Source organism: Mchenga conophoros, linkage group LG11 (genome assembly GCF_057382185.1).
Source record: "Mchenga conophoros isolate Kocher_MC1m ecotype Shallow Benthic linkage group LG11, M_conophoros_male_GT1.1, whole genome shotgun sequence".
In the NCBI taxonomy this organism is placed as follows: Eukaryota; Metazoa; Chordata; class Actinopteri; order Cichliformes; family Cichlidae; genus Mchenga; species Mchenga conophoros.
Window position 1 is genome coordinate 37,001,829 of NC_140536.1, and position 16,282 is coordinate 37,018,110.

General features: G+C 42.1%; 2 protein-coding genes across 7 annotated transcripts in view; one reads left to right on the top strand and one right to left on the bottom strand.

The window, feature by feature from the left end:
• Positions 1-386: 386 nt before the first annotated feature.
• On the bottom strand, positions 387-9,420 carry LOC146564959 (sodium channel regulatory subunit beta-1). The gene is made up of 7 exons (XM_085292779.1): positions 9,285-9,420; positions 7,162-7,227; positions 5,042-5,208; positions 3,791-4,025; positions 3,465-3,615; positions 3,303-3,356; positions 387-3,213 (listed from the first exon to the last, which is right to left on the bottom strand). The coding sequence occupies exons 1-6, from the start codon at positions 9,370-9,372 to the stop codon at positions 3,311-3,313; spliced, it is 753 nt and encodes a 250-aa protein (XP_085148905.1). The 5' UTR covers positions 9,373-9,420; the 3' UTR covers positions 387-3,213; positions 3,303-3,310.
• A 580-nt stretch (positions 9,421-10,000) lies between these two features.
• gramd1a (GRAM domain containing 1A) overlaps positions 10,001-16,282 on the top strand; it is a 43,621-nt gene continuing 37,339 nt past the window's right edge. The window contains exons 1-3 of one of the 6 annotated variants that reach the window (XM_085292778.1): positions 10,001-10,282; positions 12,241-12,315; positions 15,268-16,167. In XM_085292778.1, coding sequence (XP_085148904.1) covers positions 15,704-16,167 — 464 coding nt within the window. In that variant the 5' untranslated portion in view covers positions 10,001-10,282; positions 12,241-12,315; positions 15,268-15,703. Of the gene's footprint in view, positions 10,283-12,240; positions 12,316-13,045; positions 13,433-15,267; positions 16,168-16,282 lie in introns of those variants that run through there. The other 5 variants (XM_085292771.1, XM_085292777.1, XM_085292772.1 and 2 more) reach the window with 5 other exon arrangements.

Here is a 16,282-nt window from a genome sequence, read left to right on the forward strand (position 1 = left end):
TCTCTCCTACTCCCTACTGTGAGCCGTTACAGGATGTTCAGCTCTGAGTCAGCGGGCCTCACTTTGAGAACCTGCACTTTAAAACAACTAATGGGCCAATAACCAACAGTCTCCTTTCCAATGCTTCCTGTTTACTCCTCCAAGACTGTGAAATTATGACTGAATCAGTTACAAGACTGATTCACCTTAGCTTGTGCCAGCTTAGCATGTGACACAAGACTCGGGCCTACACCACACTGGCAGCGACGTGGTGACCAGAAAACATCAAATACATTCGGCTAGCTGATCGTCAGCTCCTCTAGCCTTCACTCATCCTTAGGCAAGACACTGAACCTTGAGTTTATCCCAAATCATTCATCAGAGTGTGTGTGAAAGTAGAATGAGACTTGTTTTCAGTTAAATTTATTTATACAGCGCCAAATCACAACAACAGTCGCCCCAAGGCACTTTATACTGTACGATAAAGACCAATAATCCAGGGAAAAGCCCAACAATCAAATGACCCCCTATGAGCAGCACTTTGGCGACAGTGGGAAGAAAAAACTCTTTTAACAGGAAGAAACCTCCAGCAGAACCAGGCTCAGGGAGGGGCGGGGCCATCTGAGCAAGGGGAGGACTACAGAACAAAGACACGCTTTAAGGAGGGCGAGTGACCAATGAGAGCACCAGACACTACTTGACATGTGACCTGACAGTAGATATATTAGAGGGTTACCTAGGCAACCTGGGATATGTGTACAGCCATCATCTTCAAAGTGATGAGTGAAAGGCTTCCAGTGTGAATGCAGTTTTATTTTAATCTTGACTTCGTCCATCTTGATGCTTTAAAAACAGAGTGAGGGACGCTTTGAGCTCAGCCACGGAGCATCACATCAGCCGATCAGCTTTATTCTGAATTAAACCAGAATTGAACTAAATGTTTCTACTGTCACGAACTCTCACAGCTGTGTGCCCAGTGCTAAAAGAAAAGGAGCTGTTGTCGAATAAAATTGCTTCATCTATAGAGCCGAGAGTGTCCGTCCACCGTCGATCACCACAGTCCCCGCATTAAGCCAGCAGTAGAGTTGGATGAGGTTTTCAAGCCTTTTATCTCTAAAGGATTTCTTTCACTGACTGGGAGGGAGGGGGACAAGGTTCCCTCACAATTTTAAGGGATACTTGTATCTGTGGCACGTTGTGTTATTATGCCTTTTTCCAACCAGTCATACTATGGTGCAGATTTGTTGGTGGGGGAATTACGATGCACATGCCGCTTCACACAGTAACCCTACTTTCCCCCTTAGTATCAGGCACAGAGCAGGTGGGGGTGAAAGATCAGCTACCAGTCGCGGGTGTTGATCTTATTCTTGGAAATGAATTCGCTGGGGGAAAGATGTTCCCTGCCACCCCTGAAGCTGCTGAAAACCCTGCTGCAGATGTTTTCGGTCATGCACCATCTGGGGCGGTGTCTCTGCAGTTTAGCATGTGTGGTTGCTCATGCACAGACCTTGGTGATGCAGTGGACATTTCCCATACATTCTTTAAAAGCCTAAAACTCTTGTCAAGCCTTTGCCTGGGAATAAGAATGAATCTGTGGCGTTTACTGGGATACCAAACAACTTGTGTCTAGCAGTAGACAAAGAGCAATTCAGTAGAGCTCAGCAGTCTGATTCTACCTTGTCTGCCTGCCTCTGTGCTGCAAGGCGGCGAGCACTTGGAATCCAACCCGTGTTATACTGATGATGCTGTATTGCTTGTTAGGCCTTGACCACGATCATTTAGGAATTAGGAGATCTTATGATAGAGTTTCCTGCTATTATTTTTGGCCAGGATTGAAAACTGAGGTTGTCAGATTCTGTCCATCATTTTATCCACGTCAAATGGGTCAAGCATTTCTTGAGTGGGAGAAATGTTAGATGGGGGAGTGTTATGATCCAGGTCATGATTTTGTGTTGTTGCTGCTCACCGCACCTGAGGGTGGCGTTGTTTGTTCTGTGCTTGTGTAAGTTTGCAGGTGGAGCCTGACCATTGGTAGAAGACTGAATGAGGCCGGCTATAAATTTGGACCTGTCCGGACTGGCGGCTCCGCCTACTTCCTGTTTCCAACAAGCTGTGTGTTTAGCCCCGTGTGTGGTGTGATTGAGTTTTCTTAGATAAGAAGAGCTAGGCTGCAGATATTGTAGATAGTGTAAAAAGATCTCTATTGTTGACCTGGTAGCTGTAGGGGCGGGAAGCCGTTTTCTTTGAGAAATGTTTCTCCTGTTAGGGAGACCGGTGGGAGGCCTGTATTTTCTTTTAGGTTTTCTCATTAAGTCAGTTCTGTTTAATGCCCACCCTGACGCTCGCTACCTTTTGAGTTTAATAAAACCGCTAGTCATTGTAAAACCGAGGCCGTGTTGTCCTACTGGAGCAGGGAGTGTGGGCTTTTTCTTTTTTTTTGGCTTTTCTTGTGTATTGCTCCAGCTCCTGCTAGGCCGGGGTGTACGAATGCACACAGGGAGAACAGACCACATTTATCTGGAATTATTGATGGAGAAGGAATATTCTCGAGTCACTGCTAACTTGTAAGTCTCTAATAAGTATAGTAGGTAACTTGAGTACAGCTCACCTGTGGCAAATAAGCAGTAATTTAATCGAACACTTTCATTGTTCGGAGATTGCTGACCGCAAACTCTTCATTGAAGGCTTAGTGTTTTTAAAGTAATGCAGGATGAGGGATTAATAGATGCTTTGTAAATATGACTTATGAGATAATAAACATTAGTAATTTAAAGGTGTTACTCACACCTTTAAGGCCTTTAAGCCTTAAATCAAAGTGGAGGTTTTCCTTTCCCCCCCTGTCATTTATGCGATGTTACAGTGGAAGATGTTTGCATTACAAATTACAGCACAGGCATCAGACTGCCCACACTCAGCTTTAACTACTCTTGGGTTTGTATGACACAAGAGAGAGGGGATATCCCTAATAAGGTCATCTCAGGTACAAAGGCTCCACCCACATTTTCAAATCTGTTGCATATGAGGGGCAGCCAATCAGAAGAAAAATGCCTTAAAAGGGAAATAAACAGCTTGTTTAACATAGAGGACAATCTGAGAGGCTTCCTCGAGGTCCAGCATGAGATAAATAAGGATTATTTTGAATTGTAATCATGCAAAGCCACACGAAGGTGTAAATGAGCAGGTCCATCTCAAAGAAAAAAATGCTCTGATCTTCTGCCTGAGCTCCAATCCAATCTGATGGATATAAAAAATGAAACATACAATCACAAAAATCAAAGTGAAAGACATTCTTCCGTGTACAGAGAATTTATACAGCAACTCACCGCTGATGTTAGTCTAGCTGCACCCCGTCACAGTTATCTTTAGATTCTCCCTGTCTACAAGTGCACAAAGGAGACAAAACAATCTTTTTAGATATAAAACCAACACAACCAAAATGACCTGTTTCCTGTGAACAGATCACCTGGACAACAGACATGACTTACCCAGCCTGAGCCTTTTTAGCTTGACGTGCTTCGTGCTCATCCCAGATTTTCTTGTAACAGTAGATCAGAACCGCAATGAGCCACAGCTGCAGGAACGTGACCAGCACGTACATCATTATCTCCGAGATCACATCAGCCAGCTCTCGATTGGCTGGGAAACAGGAACTGACAATGAAGCTTCAGAGAGAAGACTAACAGGGGCATATTTCTCCCATATTAGCTTCTCTTCTATCCGCCCAGCATGCATAGAGAAGAAGATCTTTTGTAACACTGCTTGGAACAACAATATTTTGTATAACTGAAGGATTTAAATCCATCCTCCTTACCTACAGTCACCACACTAAGCTCCACCTCCTTCTCCACAGTGACAAGCTCAGGAGACAGCGGCAGGAAGAGGGTACGGTGGAAGGTGCAGCGATACGTCCCAGTGTCATTGAAGGTGACGTTATTAACATACACGGTTCCCATCTGAATGTCATCATTTAGCGTCCCGCGCCATACCAGGCGGTGGCTGAAGTCTTCATGGAGGATGTCAGCTACAGGATGGTCATAGTGGAAAATCTGAGATAGGGAAAGAATTAAAAAACTGGGAATTTAGTTATACTTGTTCCCTCACTTATATCTGAATAGAACATAAAGAAATAGACACACATAAGCTGATCGGTGACAAGGTAGGCCTGCTCTATAACATCCCCTGCTTTATTGTCCTTTTGAGCTCTAATAGGAAACATATTGTACCAAATAAATATCACCATGTATTCAGTAGGACTTTAAACAAATGACTGAGACCAAAAACTCATCAGAGATGTGTCAGGGGTACACGTCATAATAAAAAAGTTTGAAGGGATACATGTGAGCTTACATGTATGGACCCTCACACGCTCCACCAATCAGTGATCAGTCATCTAAGGCAGCGGTTCCCGACCCCCAGCCAATGGACTGGTACCGGGCCGTGAGTCGTTTAGTACCGGGCCGTGAGAGTCGAGGCTCAGGTGTGAAATTTATGTTTTTCATGGTTTTTTATCGTTTTTATCATTAACTCGGTTTCTCTGGGTCTTTTCCTGTGTGTTATGAATAAATCTTCTTGTTTTGGCACCGCTAATCGTTTTATTTTGTGGTGTTCATCTGCGACACCTTAAAGGCCGGTCCGTGGTGCAAAAAAAGTTGGGGACCGCTGATCTAAGATGAACAAAGGTAGACACTGACAAATAAAACAGTTCATCTTCCCTCCCTCCATCCCTCATATATCCACCCATCCATCCATCCCTCATCCATTTTCCAACACGTATCCATGGTGGCAGCAGTTTACTGTGTAATTTATGCCGTGGTGTTTGTGTCTGTGGAGTTATTTGCCCACACAGAGTGGTGCAGGTTCTCCGGTGCAAACTCCATCCACACTGTGCTGGATGTGAGTGATGCTGTTATTCTGTAGAAAGTGGTCCAGAACAGTGTTGCTCTTTTTTATGTTTGTGTCAAGAAACAAGAAAAAACATCAACGATAAAAAGAAAAAAAATCCAGTGACGTTTTTGTTTGATGCTCCACTACCTGAGTCACTAGAGAACTTTGCTGAACTTACATGCCTGAACTCCTCCTCTCCCAGAGGCTTGAAATGCCAGTCTACGGTGGCTCGTGCAGGGACCTCCTCTCGTCTCTTACAGGAGATGCAGCCCAGCAGGAATCCTTCTCCCGCCACAGCCTCAGTCAGAGAATCCACCTCAGAACAGCCGGCATGGCACTGAGACACTGCAGAGAGAGGACGAGGGGAAGAAGAAGTAGGAGAAGAAATATAAAATAGAAGCAGACAGAGAGAAAATACAAGAGCAGAAATAAATCAGAACTTTGTGAATCTGTCGGCAGTCACAATTGTCAAGCAAGCAAAACTTTACTTAAACAAGAAGTAGAGAGACAAAGAATAAAACTAAAGGCAAAAATACCCAAAATAAAAGAGCTCATGTCTTTCCAGTTACACACACATATCACATAATTTAGCACACAGGCTGCAATAAGAAGAAAAAGCGACATAAATCATGTCATAACAGACCAAAATAGTTTTAATCGCCTGCACATGAAGATTACAGTCACACACGTATGAATAAAACACCTGCATGCACTCTGTTAGGTAGACCTACTGAACTGCTCGCTAACACAAACATCTAATCGTCCAATCATGTGGCAGGAACTAAATGCATTTACCATATATGAAGACATGTTTGAGACGACCTGCTGAAGTTCAATCTCAGCATCAGAATGAAGACCAAAAAACTGGATTAATCTCTCGTATTTACAGAGAAACAGGAAACATCCAGGAGCCGCAGGAGGAGCCATTCTCTGCTGGAATACTTAGTTGATGTCATAGACCAGAGCAACTCCAAACAACAGAAACTCAAATAACCACTTGTTGGAACCAAGGTTTGCAGAAGAGCAGCAGAAGTCCACACCGGGTGTTCATCCTGTCAGCTAAGAACAGGAAGCTGAAGCTACAGTTCACACAATCTCCCCAAAACTGCACAACAGAAGACTGGAAAAATGTTTCCTGGTCTAATAACCAACCTACAGCAAATGTGTTATGCTGTCATTTTAATTTGGCCCCAAATCTCTGAGGAATGTTTTCATTACCTTGTTGAATCAGTGCCATAAAGAGTTACTGCAGTTCTGAAGCCAAAAGTACTAACAAAATGTACCTAATGATGTGTCCAGTCAGTGTTCATTTAGGCAAAAACAAACACTGTAATCATCAGACAGACAGTCGTAAAAGCTGAAAACTCTGGAGGTTAGACATGTTTTGCATGTAACATTAACTGTATGTGAGTAAAGCCCTCACATACACGAGTCATCAGACTGATTCAGCTCCAGGAAACTTTCATGCTGCACGTTGTCACTCTAAAAAACACATCTGTCCGTGTTTCTTCTCTTCTTATCATCGAATCTGGAAATGTGTGCAAATGTCATTGAACAGATCATTGCTTGTATACAGAAAAACAAAACAGAGGCATCTTTCAGTCCTTCCGGATGCAAATGATGGATCGAACAGGAACAGCGTCTCTTTGAGGAAGCGTCCAGTCTGTTTCTGTCGTCCCCGCCCCAACTTCAACAACACACAGACGGAAAACACAGGTGTGCAGGTGTGACGGCTACTGGAAACAGCAATAAGTGAGTATTTTATTTCTAATTAAACTCGACATGTCAACACCAAGAAAAACACAGTGACTGCAGTTGGAGAAAAATGAGACAAAGGCTGAAAAGAAGGACAGCGGGCTACAGATAGATGCAGATATTCTTATATCATCTTTTGTAAATAAAGACACAGTAGAAATGAAATACAATGCAATGCAAAAAATAAGAAATAAAACAGGATTTGTTTATTTGTAAAATACAATAAACAAAAAAAGAAGAAACTAAAGAATAAATGTAACCAGTCACAGACAGTTATGAAGACAGTTATGCAACATTGTATCGAAAAGGCCGCCGTGACTGTCAGACCACTGAATCTGATGATATTTGTCCAACAAACTAAATTCGTTAACTTTTTTAGTTTTATTGGGTTTATAGTCATTTTCAACTTCCCAGAATAAGAGAGCTTTACGGTCAAAGTAAAGGGTTTCCATGTATTAGAGCAAAACTTCAGCCACCAGCATTGATCGTTTCTCAGAGTTAAAAGTTAAAGTTGAAGAACAGGAAGGATTTTTTTGGACTTACCAAAAAGACTGAAGACAACTAACAAAGAAAAGTAGAGTCTCATCTCTGCGGGAGCCTCGGTCAAGCCTGCAGAGAAATATCGGTGTTGTCTGAGATTACATGTCTGCCTCTTGATTCCCAATGAATTTCATTTTCCACGTGAATCCAGACTTTGATTTTCCCATTGGTCCAACAGCTCAACAATCTTTAATTTCACTGAGGCAAAAAGAGAGCTTCAGAGCACAGGAAATGCTTCATTTATATCAAAAAGTTGAGTCTCTGTGTTTCAGGAGTTTTAAGTCTCCCGTGCTGTCCTGTCTGACTTTAAGGCAGCTAAATTTAGAGCGTGTGAATCCAGGAGAGTTGGGCATTACGAACGCTGAGAGCCAGCACGAAACCTGAGAAGATGAGACCTGAACCACAACCACAACGTGACCGCCACAGCAACACTACAGCCAAGTGTCCTCTGATTCAAACACTGACAAATCACAAGCCTGCAAAAGAGGAAAACTTTACATATAACTTCAGATACAGTGAAATTTGTTGTGGCCAAACAGACGTATATTCTTTCTCAGTGTGTACTACGATACACACAGTTTACTGTTCTGTGTTTCATGTTCGTTCTTTCCTGAAAGGAGCTGCAGGGCTGACATGCAAAATAACCACCATAGGATTTGTTAAACAAACAAAGTGGAAACAAAAGCAGCTCAGAGATTAAAGGGTAGCTCACAATCAGCTGCTTTCATTCATACAATAACTTCAGTAAAAAGTTCAACATTTTCCTTCATGGTTCAATATTTTTACAGACATAAACATTTACAAATGTTAAACATGACCACATAGGGAAGGCTCTTTGAGCCAAAAGGAACCACTGCACCAAAACTTTAACTGAGCATCTCCCACAATATGACCCTCGGTATTCACTCAAAGTGCAGTTTTCACATTTTCTCCAGTAAAATATCAAAATCATCCAGGGGACCAATGCTTGTTGCTGTTCTCATGTGCCATCAACATTAAAATGATGCTATCTCTGAATCATAGACAGACTTTGCTAGTTTGATTGCAGGTTTTACCAGAACTTAGATGTGTTTTCCAGCTGTACTCACAGAAATCCATAAGGACGCCTCAGCAGAGATACAAAAACAACAACAACACGTTTGTGGCAACTTTAAGAAAAGAACTGCAGTTTCTATCAAAGCTTAGTCATCAGAAGTGTTGCACATTTAAAATAAACTCAGTGAGACAATGTATGTTAAAAGAAGACAAAAGTAAAAGTTTCACATTTAAGAAGTGAAATATTTAATGGGGGTCGGGGTAAACTCGACAGTATATAATGGTTTTACTGATCTGACTCGTTACAAGGTTAAAGATGTATTAAACGCATGAATAAAATACACAGGTGTACTCATAAGACAGCAGGCAAATAGGAAATAAAGAAAAAGTGAGAAAAGATCAAAAAGGAAACAAAGAACAGCAAAGGGACAGAGAAAACTGGGAGTGTTGAAAAAAAGAAAGATGGAGGAACAGAAAAAGAAAAGAAATAAACAACAAAGGGGGAAGTCAAGAAGAAAGACGAGTGAGAACTAAATAAGGAAACTGGGGAAATGTTAAAAATGAAGAAAATATCAAAAGGGAGAAGAACAAAAAAGATTTTTAAAAAGAGGGGGGAGAAGGAAGCAATGAAAAAATAAAAATTAAAGCAAGACGAGCGACAAACGAGGGAAGAAGAAAGAATAACAAAATAAGGAAAGATGCACAAGAAGAAAGGAGGAATTCAGCAGAAAAGGAAGGAAGAAACAACAAAGGAAGCTAGGCCAGAGGAAGGAATGAAGGAAAGGAATGAATGAAAACAAGGACAGAGAGAAGATTGGAGGAAATAGAAAAGGCTGCACCAAAGAAAGGAAAGTTTGGCGTGAAGATAACCCATGAACCGAAATAAATCTGACAGCCGCGGATTAAGTGATTTAAAAATGATTAGTTTTTATGAAACATCATGTCCCAGCTCCTTTAAAAACGTGTTTCCTCTCCTCTTTTAGACACCACATCTCTTGTTCCTGCTTTAAATCCATCTGAATATTCCACACTGACTCTGACATCTTTCACACTTCCTGCCTGTCCTGTTTAGCGCTGTAAATTGCACTCATCAGCCTCTTTAAACCTGATTTCAAACCCGGCACTTCCCTCGTGTTCAGCCACTAAATGTAATATTCGGTTTGTCTTGATTTCTGCCATTGGAGAGTCTGACAGTCGGTCAATGCCTGCCACAGAAACAAGGCCACTCAAGTCAAGGCTGCCAAAGCAGACATCGACTGAAGGCCTCAACTTGCGTGCTGACAAAGACATTCACGTGGAGGATGCAGGCGGTGAGGTGGCGTGATGAATGTAGCGGGCTGGATTGTTTTTAAAGGGGAATGGCTCGTGATGCGTGAGGTGAACCTGAACACGTCCCTCTGTGAGGTCGTACAAATATTTGGAGAAAATAATTAAAATGTGAGCAGGCGGTGGGACACACGCCGTGTTTGTGTGCGTTTGTGTATTTTAGTTGATTTGGAGGTCGAGGATGTCGTCATGTGATGTAACTAGAGCGATAAGCGTCCTTACCTCTTTGCTCTTTTTTGGCCTTGTGTGTGTCTGTGATTGATAATGGCAGCAAAAATCAGGAGGGTTAAAGAAATTCCCAGAGCAGAACATACGGGAGGGGGGACTTCAAGGAAATGTTGACACATGATAAACCCCGTGTGTGTGTGTGTGAGTGTGTGTGCGTGCACCTCTGTGACCCAACACATGCGTACACACAGTGAGTGACACACCTCCTATCTCACTATGCTGGTGATGATTCTTTATTTTTAGCTCAGATCGAGTTTCCAGCCCCTCCTGCTCCGCATGGTTCAGCAGCCAGAAGTGCTCAACAACACAACTCCCTGTAACCTGGAGCGCAGCAGTTCCTGCATATGTGACTCGGAGCTCAGCAGCAGCAGCAGCAGCGCCCAGCGAGGCGTTGATTGCAGGAGGCGGAGGAACAAACACCCGAGATGCCTCGCAGAAGCTACGGAGAATCTGAAATTGCCAAGTCACTGTGATGCTTTGTCATCAGTTTGAGAGGATGCAGAGGCAGCTGCTGGCTCGGGATCAAAACTGACAGGTACGTTAGAGACAATTCAAAAGTGGTTGTGTAGTTAAAGACTAAAAAACTTCTTTATATGAGTTTTTCTCCTCAAAGGACTACAAATGTCTCTGTTTCATAACGTGGTTGAGCTGCTGAAGTGCAAGAACAGCTATGTAAATATGGACTTTTAGAAAGTCCGGTATAGTGACAGATCAATAAAATCTCAAATATAGTTTGTAAATATGATAAAGTTAAACTTTGCATGCAAAACACCTAAAACTGTAAAAACCTTGAGAGACACACAAATCGTTTCCACACAAACCACAACACACAGAGATTGATCTTATTTAGATGATCACTGAGCTCCTTTATTTGATTTTGGTTTTTCCAGTTTAAATGTGCTGTTTTTGTCTTGTATTTGTGACCTTGTTAAATTAGTTTGTCTGAGCATCATATTTTTTATTTTATGGAGCTATTTGATAACTATTTAGCTGCTATTTAACACAGAAACTTCAAAACTTGGGGGATCAATAAAGTATATTGCATCTTCTTGTGACCCAATGATGTCACAATAATTAAAGCTTCTCTGTATGTCTGTACATGCCTGTACATTAACAGGTGCAGATTTCAATGGCGATTCTTGGGAAACATTAAAGATGTATATAACTATGACAGGTCGATTTTTCTTCAACAACAAATTCTTTTATTGTTACCAAAAATGAGAATTATGATTTCATGCCACCTCTGAATCTCTTTTTGCCTGCATGAATACCTCTGCCTGATGGAGGAGGCAGAAAAAACCCCACTGCAACTATGAGAAACCCTCAACTATTTTTTTTCTTCTCATGTGTAAGATCGCAAATTGATCTTAAACATTCTGCATTAGTCTTTTCATAAAATAATTTAAAACCTTACAGAATTCACTAAAACGATGAACCGAATAAGAAGAAACATCTACAGCTATGACTTCATCGCTATCAACTGAACTTGAACTGTACTTTAATGCAATACCACTTTCACTTTATACCAGAAGATGGAGCACAAAGTTGATGTACCCCGTTATTTAACCTAACAAGTAAAAAGGAATTTATTCAAATTCACAGGAAACGAGTTCAGGGCTATTTTCTTTTGAAATCCATCCATTCTCATTCCCAACACGTAACATACCAATGATTTGTTACATCCCGAGGCGTATCGTAGTAACGCGAAATGTAACCTTCCGCATCCCTATGGTACGATTGTGGATGGAATCCAACAGCGGTAACGCTCCAGCCGTCTATTCCAGCGCTAACACTAACCTTAACCATATCAGGTAGTGTGTTCCAAAGCGATTCATGATCAGAATGTAAAATAAATGTACATGTCTAGATTCACTCTCATACCTCCAAAAGCGTACTATCCCGATGATTTGTCACATAGCGTTGATATGTTATGTTTTAGGATGAGAACATGTTGCTTCTGAAAACGTTTCAAAATGCTGCCCCTTCTGGTGAAAGGTTTAGTTCATATTTGCAGATCTTAATTACACCAATTCTCATTAAGACATTACAATCAAAATAAAGATTATGAGCATGAAAAATATGAATGAATCCACACTTAAACTGTTACTTTGTTTAAATGTTTAAGCAATATGAGCACAGACTGATAAATCCTGTCTCAGTAGTGATAATATTACACGGGAAAATGGAAAATAATTATTTCTTTCGAAAATGATACAGAATACCCGAGATTCTCACTGAATTTTGTTTTTTCTGTTACATAAATAATGTCCTGGGTGAGGTGTACATACGCCACCACTTACTTTATAATGTGGCTTCTTGACCTTTATTAAGATTAGATAAAAACTGTATTTTTTAATTCTGTAACTGTAAAGTGTAAACTGCTATGCCGTTCCTTTAAAATGGCATTTTAATATAATAAATGAATTTCAAACAAAACCTCGTCTACAGTTATGCATTTGCATTATTTGGGTTTTCTTTTATTCTCCACTGCAGACCAGGTGACCTGGTATACCTATCGCCCAAAGACTGCATCCTTCCTACAAATGATGCTTCTGCAAGCAGAAGCAGGTGAGATGTCAATCACACTCTTATTTCTTAAAGGACTGTTATTCACTTAATAGGGACCCACGGACACGCAGTATTTCCAGCGCGTGGGGTTACTAGTTGTTGCAGTAGGCCTCTTTAAACACAAGAGGTCGCTATGCTCCTTTGCATCAGCGGTGGTTAAGATTTGCTCCCTTCAAACAAACTCTGAAATTAAGCCAAATCTTTGGATTTCCCACCGGGTCAGATACCTGCTGCCCAGAACCTCTGCTGTTGTGACATCACCGAATTTATTTTTACTTTATTTTTTTCTTGTCCTGGAAGTAAAAGAGCCTCCGCGTCATAGAGACCCAGCTGGAGGTGACAGAAGTGAATAATGCGAAGGTTAAAGCTGATGGAAGCTAAACTGAAAACCAGTTCTCAGCAGGTTTCGTTTGTTTGATGTAAACACTCTTCTTCTCGCCACACATCGTCAGGACAGTTATTTTCCTCGGATCGTACCACAAAGTTTGTCCGTGGGGGGTTCGTTTCGTTTGGCTGTTAGATGTGTGTGTATGTGCACATACATCGAAAAATTCATTTAATCATAACATATAGACTTAAACATTTTTGTGTGTGTTTTGTGTGTTTATTTATGAAAAAGACAGCAGGAGTTGTGTTTTATTGATGAGGTTTAGCACAGCTCCCCCCCGCGCACTAAGCTGGTCGCCCTGGTCTCGTCCTTTTCACTTTTCGACAAAAAACGCTTTGTCTGTTACTTCAATAGCGAGTTAGTTTGGTTCCAGTGCTGAGCTAACTTTGGTCTTTATCTTTGAATTCATTTTAAGAACAGGGTGAGGGAGGGTGTGTTTTTAAAAAAGTGAAATGGAGGAGGCGTAAGTGGAACTTTCTGTGCTGCGAATAAAGTCTGAGCGGCATCATTGTCGTGGCCTTCAGAGCTCGGGTCTGTGTTTAAGGTTAGCTGGCTAAAGGGGCTAACAGTTAGCTGGAGCCGGCCGGCTGATGCCTCTCTGTGCATCCGAAGCATGTTGATGTGTTCCTGTGAGAAAGTGGATTTTAACATCACGTCCCGCACCGTGGCCCGGCTGGTTTTCGAGGCCGAACAGGATAACAGAAACGGAGGAAACTCGTCCAATGGGAGGTAGGACTTCTACGGACTTTTAAGGCTCTAAAAGTTTGTTGTTCTTGGTTCTTCTTTGCGCCTCGGTGGTCTTTCTTTGCGCTGCGGCTGTTTAACGGGTGGCAGGAGGTCGGAAATCTTTCAAGTGGTTATTTTCTGCACCGCGACGAACCGAGCAGCAGACTTTTGCACAGTTTAAACCGCAGAGCTAGTGCGTCTGACTCGGCTGTAGTCGGTGTGTTTGTTGGTGCAGTCGGAGGAGCTTCGTTTCACGGCGGGGACAGATAAGGCTCGCTCGTGTGTGCACGGGGATCACGGTGGCTGGATTACTCTGGGCAAACAAGTCTGTGCCAAGATTGTTCTTGTTCAAACAGATCACATCAAATACTGTCAGACGTGCCGGGGCCCTAGCCTTGGAAGTTCACGCTTTGAAGGCAAACAATGGACACACACACACAGGTTATCGTAACACACGGAGTTATCAGAGTTATCGTAGCTTCGCGTTTGCTAATATTATTTTATTCAGTTTGCAGAGTGGATTTCCTCGTTTCACTGTTTGAAAATGTTATGATTATGTTTCATTGGTGTCAGTGTAGCTTTAGTGTTTTTGCTCTAATGCAGAGAGTATTTATGAGGATCATGATTTTAAGAAGTTCACAATAGTTATTACAAAAACATATAAACACACAGCAGTTTTGAAGGCAGGAGTGTTGACCTCCAAAATCTCTATAAACATCTGCACCAAAGCCTCACCAGGTGGGCTGTGATAACAAATTTAACCAAAGACTGAAACTAACACACATTCTGGGTTTTGCACAATGTCGTTTCAGTTTGTAAACACAAGAAACTTTAACAAAAAATGATGCACAGGCAATTACAAAGTGATTCTCTGTTGGAGGACCCGTCTGCACTCTGTTTTCGGATAGTGTTGGCCTTGGCAGTGCCAGCTGGGCCTTGATACCAGCCACAGATTTTCCAAAGTTTGTGTTTGTGTCTCATACTGAAAAGAAGTGTGGGGTTGTTGCTGTTATTTCTGCCCATTTAGTAAACATAATTCTGCTTGAGGTTTAAGTCAATTGAACCATATCGAAAAAAAGGTAGTTGAATGTTCCCTGGTGTATAACTTTTCTGACAAAAAAATTCAAATTTTTTTTCTCAATTTACAAGCTATCTTAGAAAACTGAAAGTTTACTATGAGTTGAGGCGTCTTTGAGGTATATAGGTCGTAGCTGTTATTAGCTATTTATTTTATGTTTCCACAGGATCCATTGAACAGTTATGGCTGCAGGATATAAAACTCCAGCATCTCTTAATGTTTCAAACCTAAAGCAAATAAAACTGAGCAGGGAGGGGGCATTGCGCTTGAAATCAACCCTTTTAAATCAACAAAGGCTCTTTCGGGGTTTTTGGATCTCTTGTTAATTCACAAATAAAACAACATTTACACCGATCAGTAATGTTTATCGGCTAATTTACCCCTATTTGGCTTGTTTGATCATAAAGGTTGCGTATCTGTTCTGGAGCAGCTGCGTTTTAAAAATTGGTCTCTTGAAGCTTTAATTAGTGGCTGTTATCTGAAAGCCCCAACATTCACCCAGTTTTGGCTATTTCAGAGTTTCTTGAAGGGAGAATTTCTTTAAATGATCCAAAAATAGTCAAACATAAATTAGCTCATTACAGATGAATTCTATTGATCAGTCTTCTGATAATCATTGCTGTCTGACAGAAATGTCTGTAATCAGTTAAACCATCACTTTAACAACTTGTATGTGAGGAAGCAGATTTATGATAGCTGTGGTCAGGTCCAGGCAGGCCAGCGTTTTGAACGCCAGGTTTCTGCTCTTGTTGCTCCTCAGGTGGCTCCTTCCAGACAGTGCTATGTTTTTCTCTGAGGCTCCTTATCTCAGGAAAGTCTGCCTAAACTCAAAAGAGTGAGACTTCTAAGCTGAACACAGAAGTGGGAGGATCGCAGAGCGTTTTAGCCTCTCGTTGCCAGCATATATGTACAGACTGGACAGCGGGAAGTGGATTGGTTGAAGAACTGAAACTGAGACTGCCAACAAGTTTTCTGCTGCGTATTTTTTCTCTGCAAGAAACCCTCAAACCTGTTCACTTGAGAGCTGTTTTGCCTTTTTTACCACTTCAGGAGAAGTTGACCAGCACCTTCAGAAGAAAATCTGTTAAATTCACAGGAAACATGGTGCGTAATCAATAAGTTGCTGTCTGTGGCCGACACGTGGTCGGTTTTAAATGCTCGTCCTTCTTGATGGCCTTGACTGAAAAGCTCAAAAGATGACGATGTCCCCTCCTGCAAGACCAGAGGGCATGACTCTGGCTCAGCCCATCCCCGTCCCAATGCTGACCGTCCTCCCGCCGTCCTCGGACACAGAGTCCTGGTCTTGTTCGCCTAGTCCCAGACCCCTGCGCTCCGACCGACCCCGTGGCTCCCACCGTAGTAGGACAAGAACCAAAAGGCGGAAACAGGAAGAGCAAGGCTGTGCTTATAAGCCGCAATGGGGCAAAACTCCACAAATCGTGATACAGTCGTCCACAGAGAGGGGAGCTGTTCAACATCGGAGTCCCTCGCCCTCTTTGGTTACTGAGATGGGGACAGCGAAGCAAGGTCGGGACAGTCCGTCACATGACCTCCTCATACCGCCGTCTCGCTCCTGGTCTCGTAGTCCGTCACCCAGCCGCCGCTCTCGTTGGTCCCTCAGGAGCCTGCTCAGCAGGGACTCTGACGGAGACCGCTGCAGGTTAGTGTGCTGGATTCAGTCAGTGATTTATTTGTTTTTATCTACAGTTTATCTGCTCCTCATGGCACAGGCCAAGCTCAAGCTTTTCTTTTTACCTTCAGTGATTCAAGTGAAG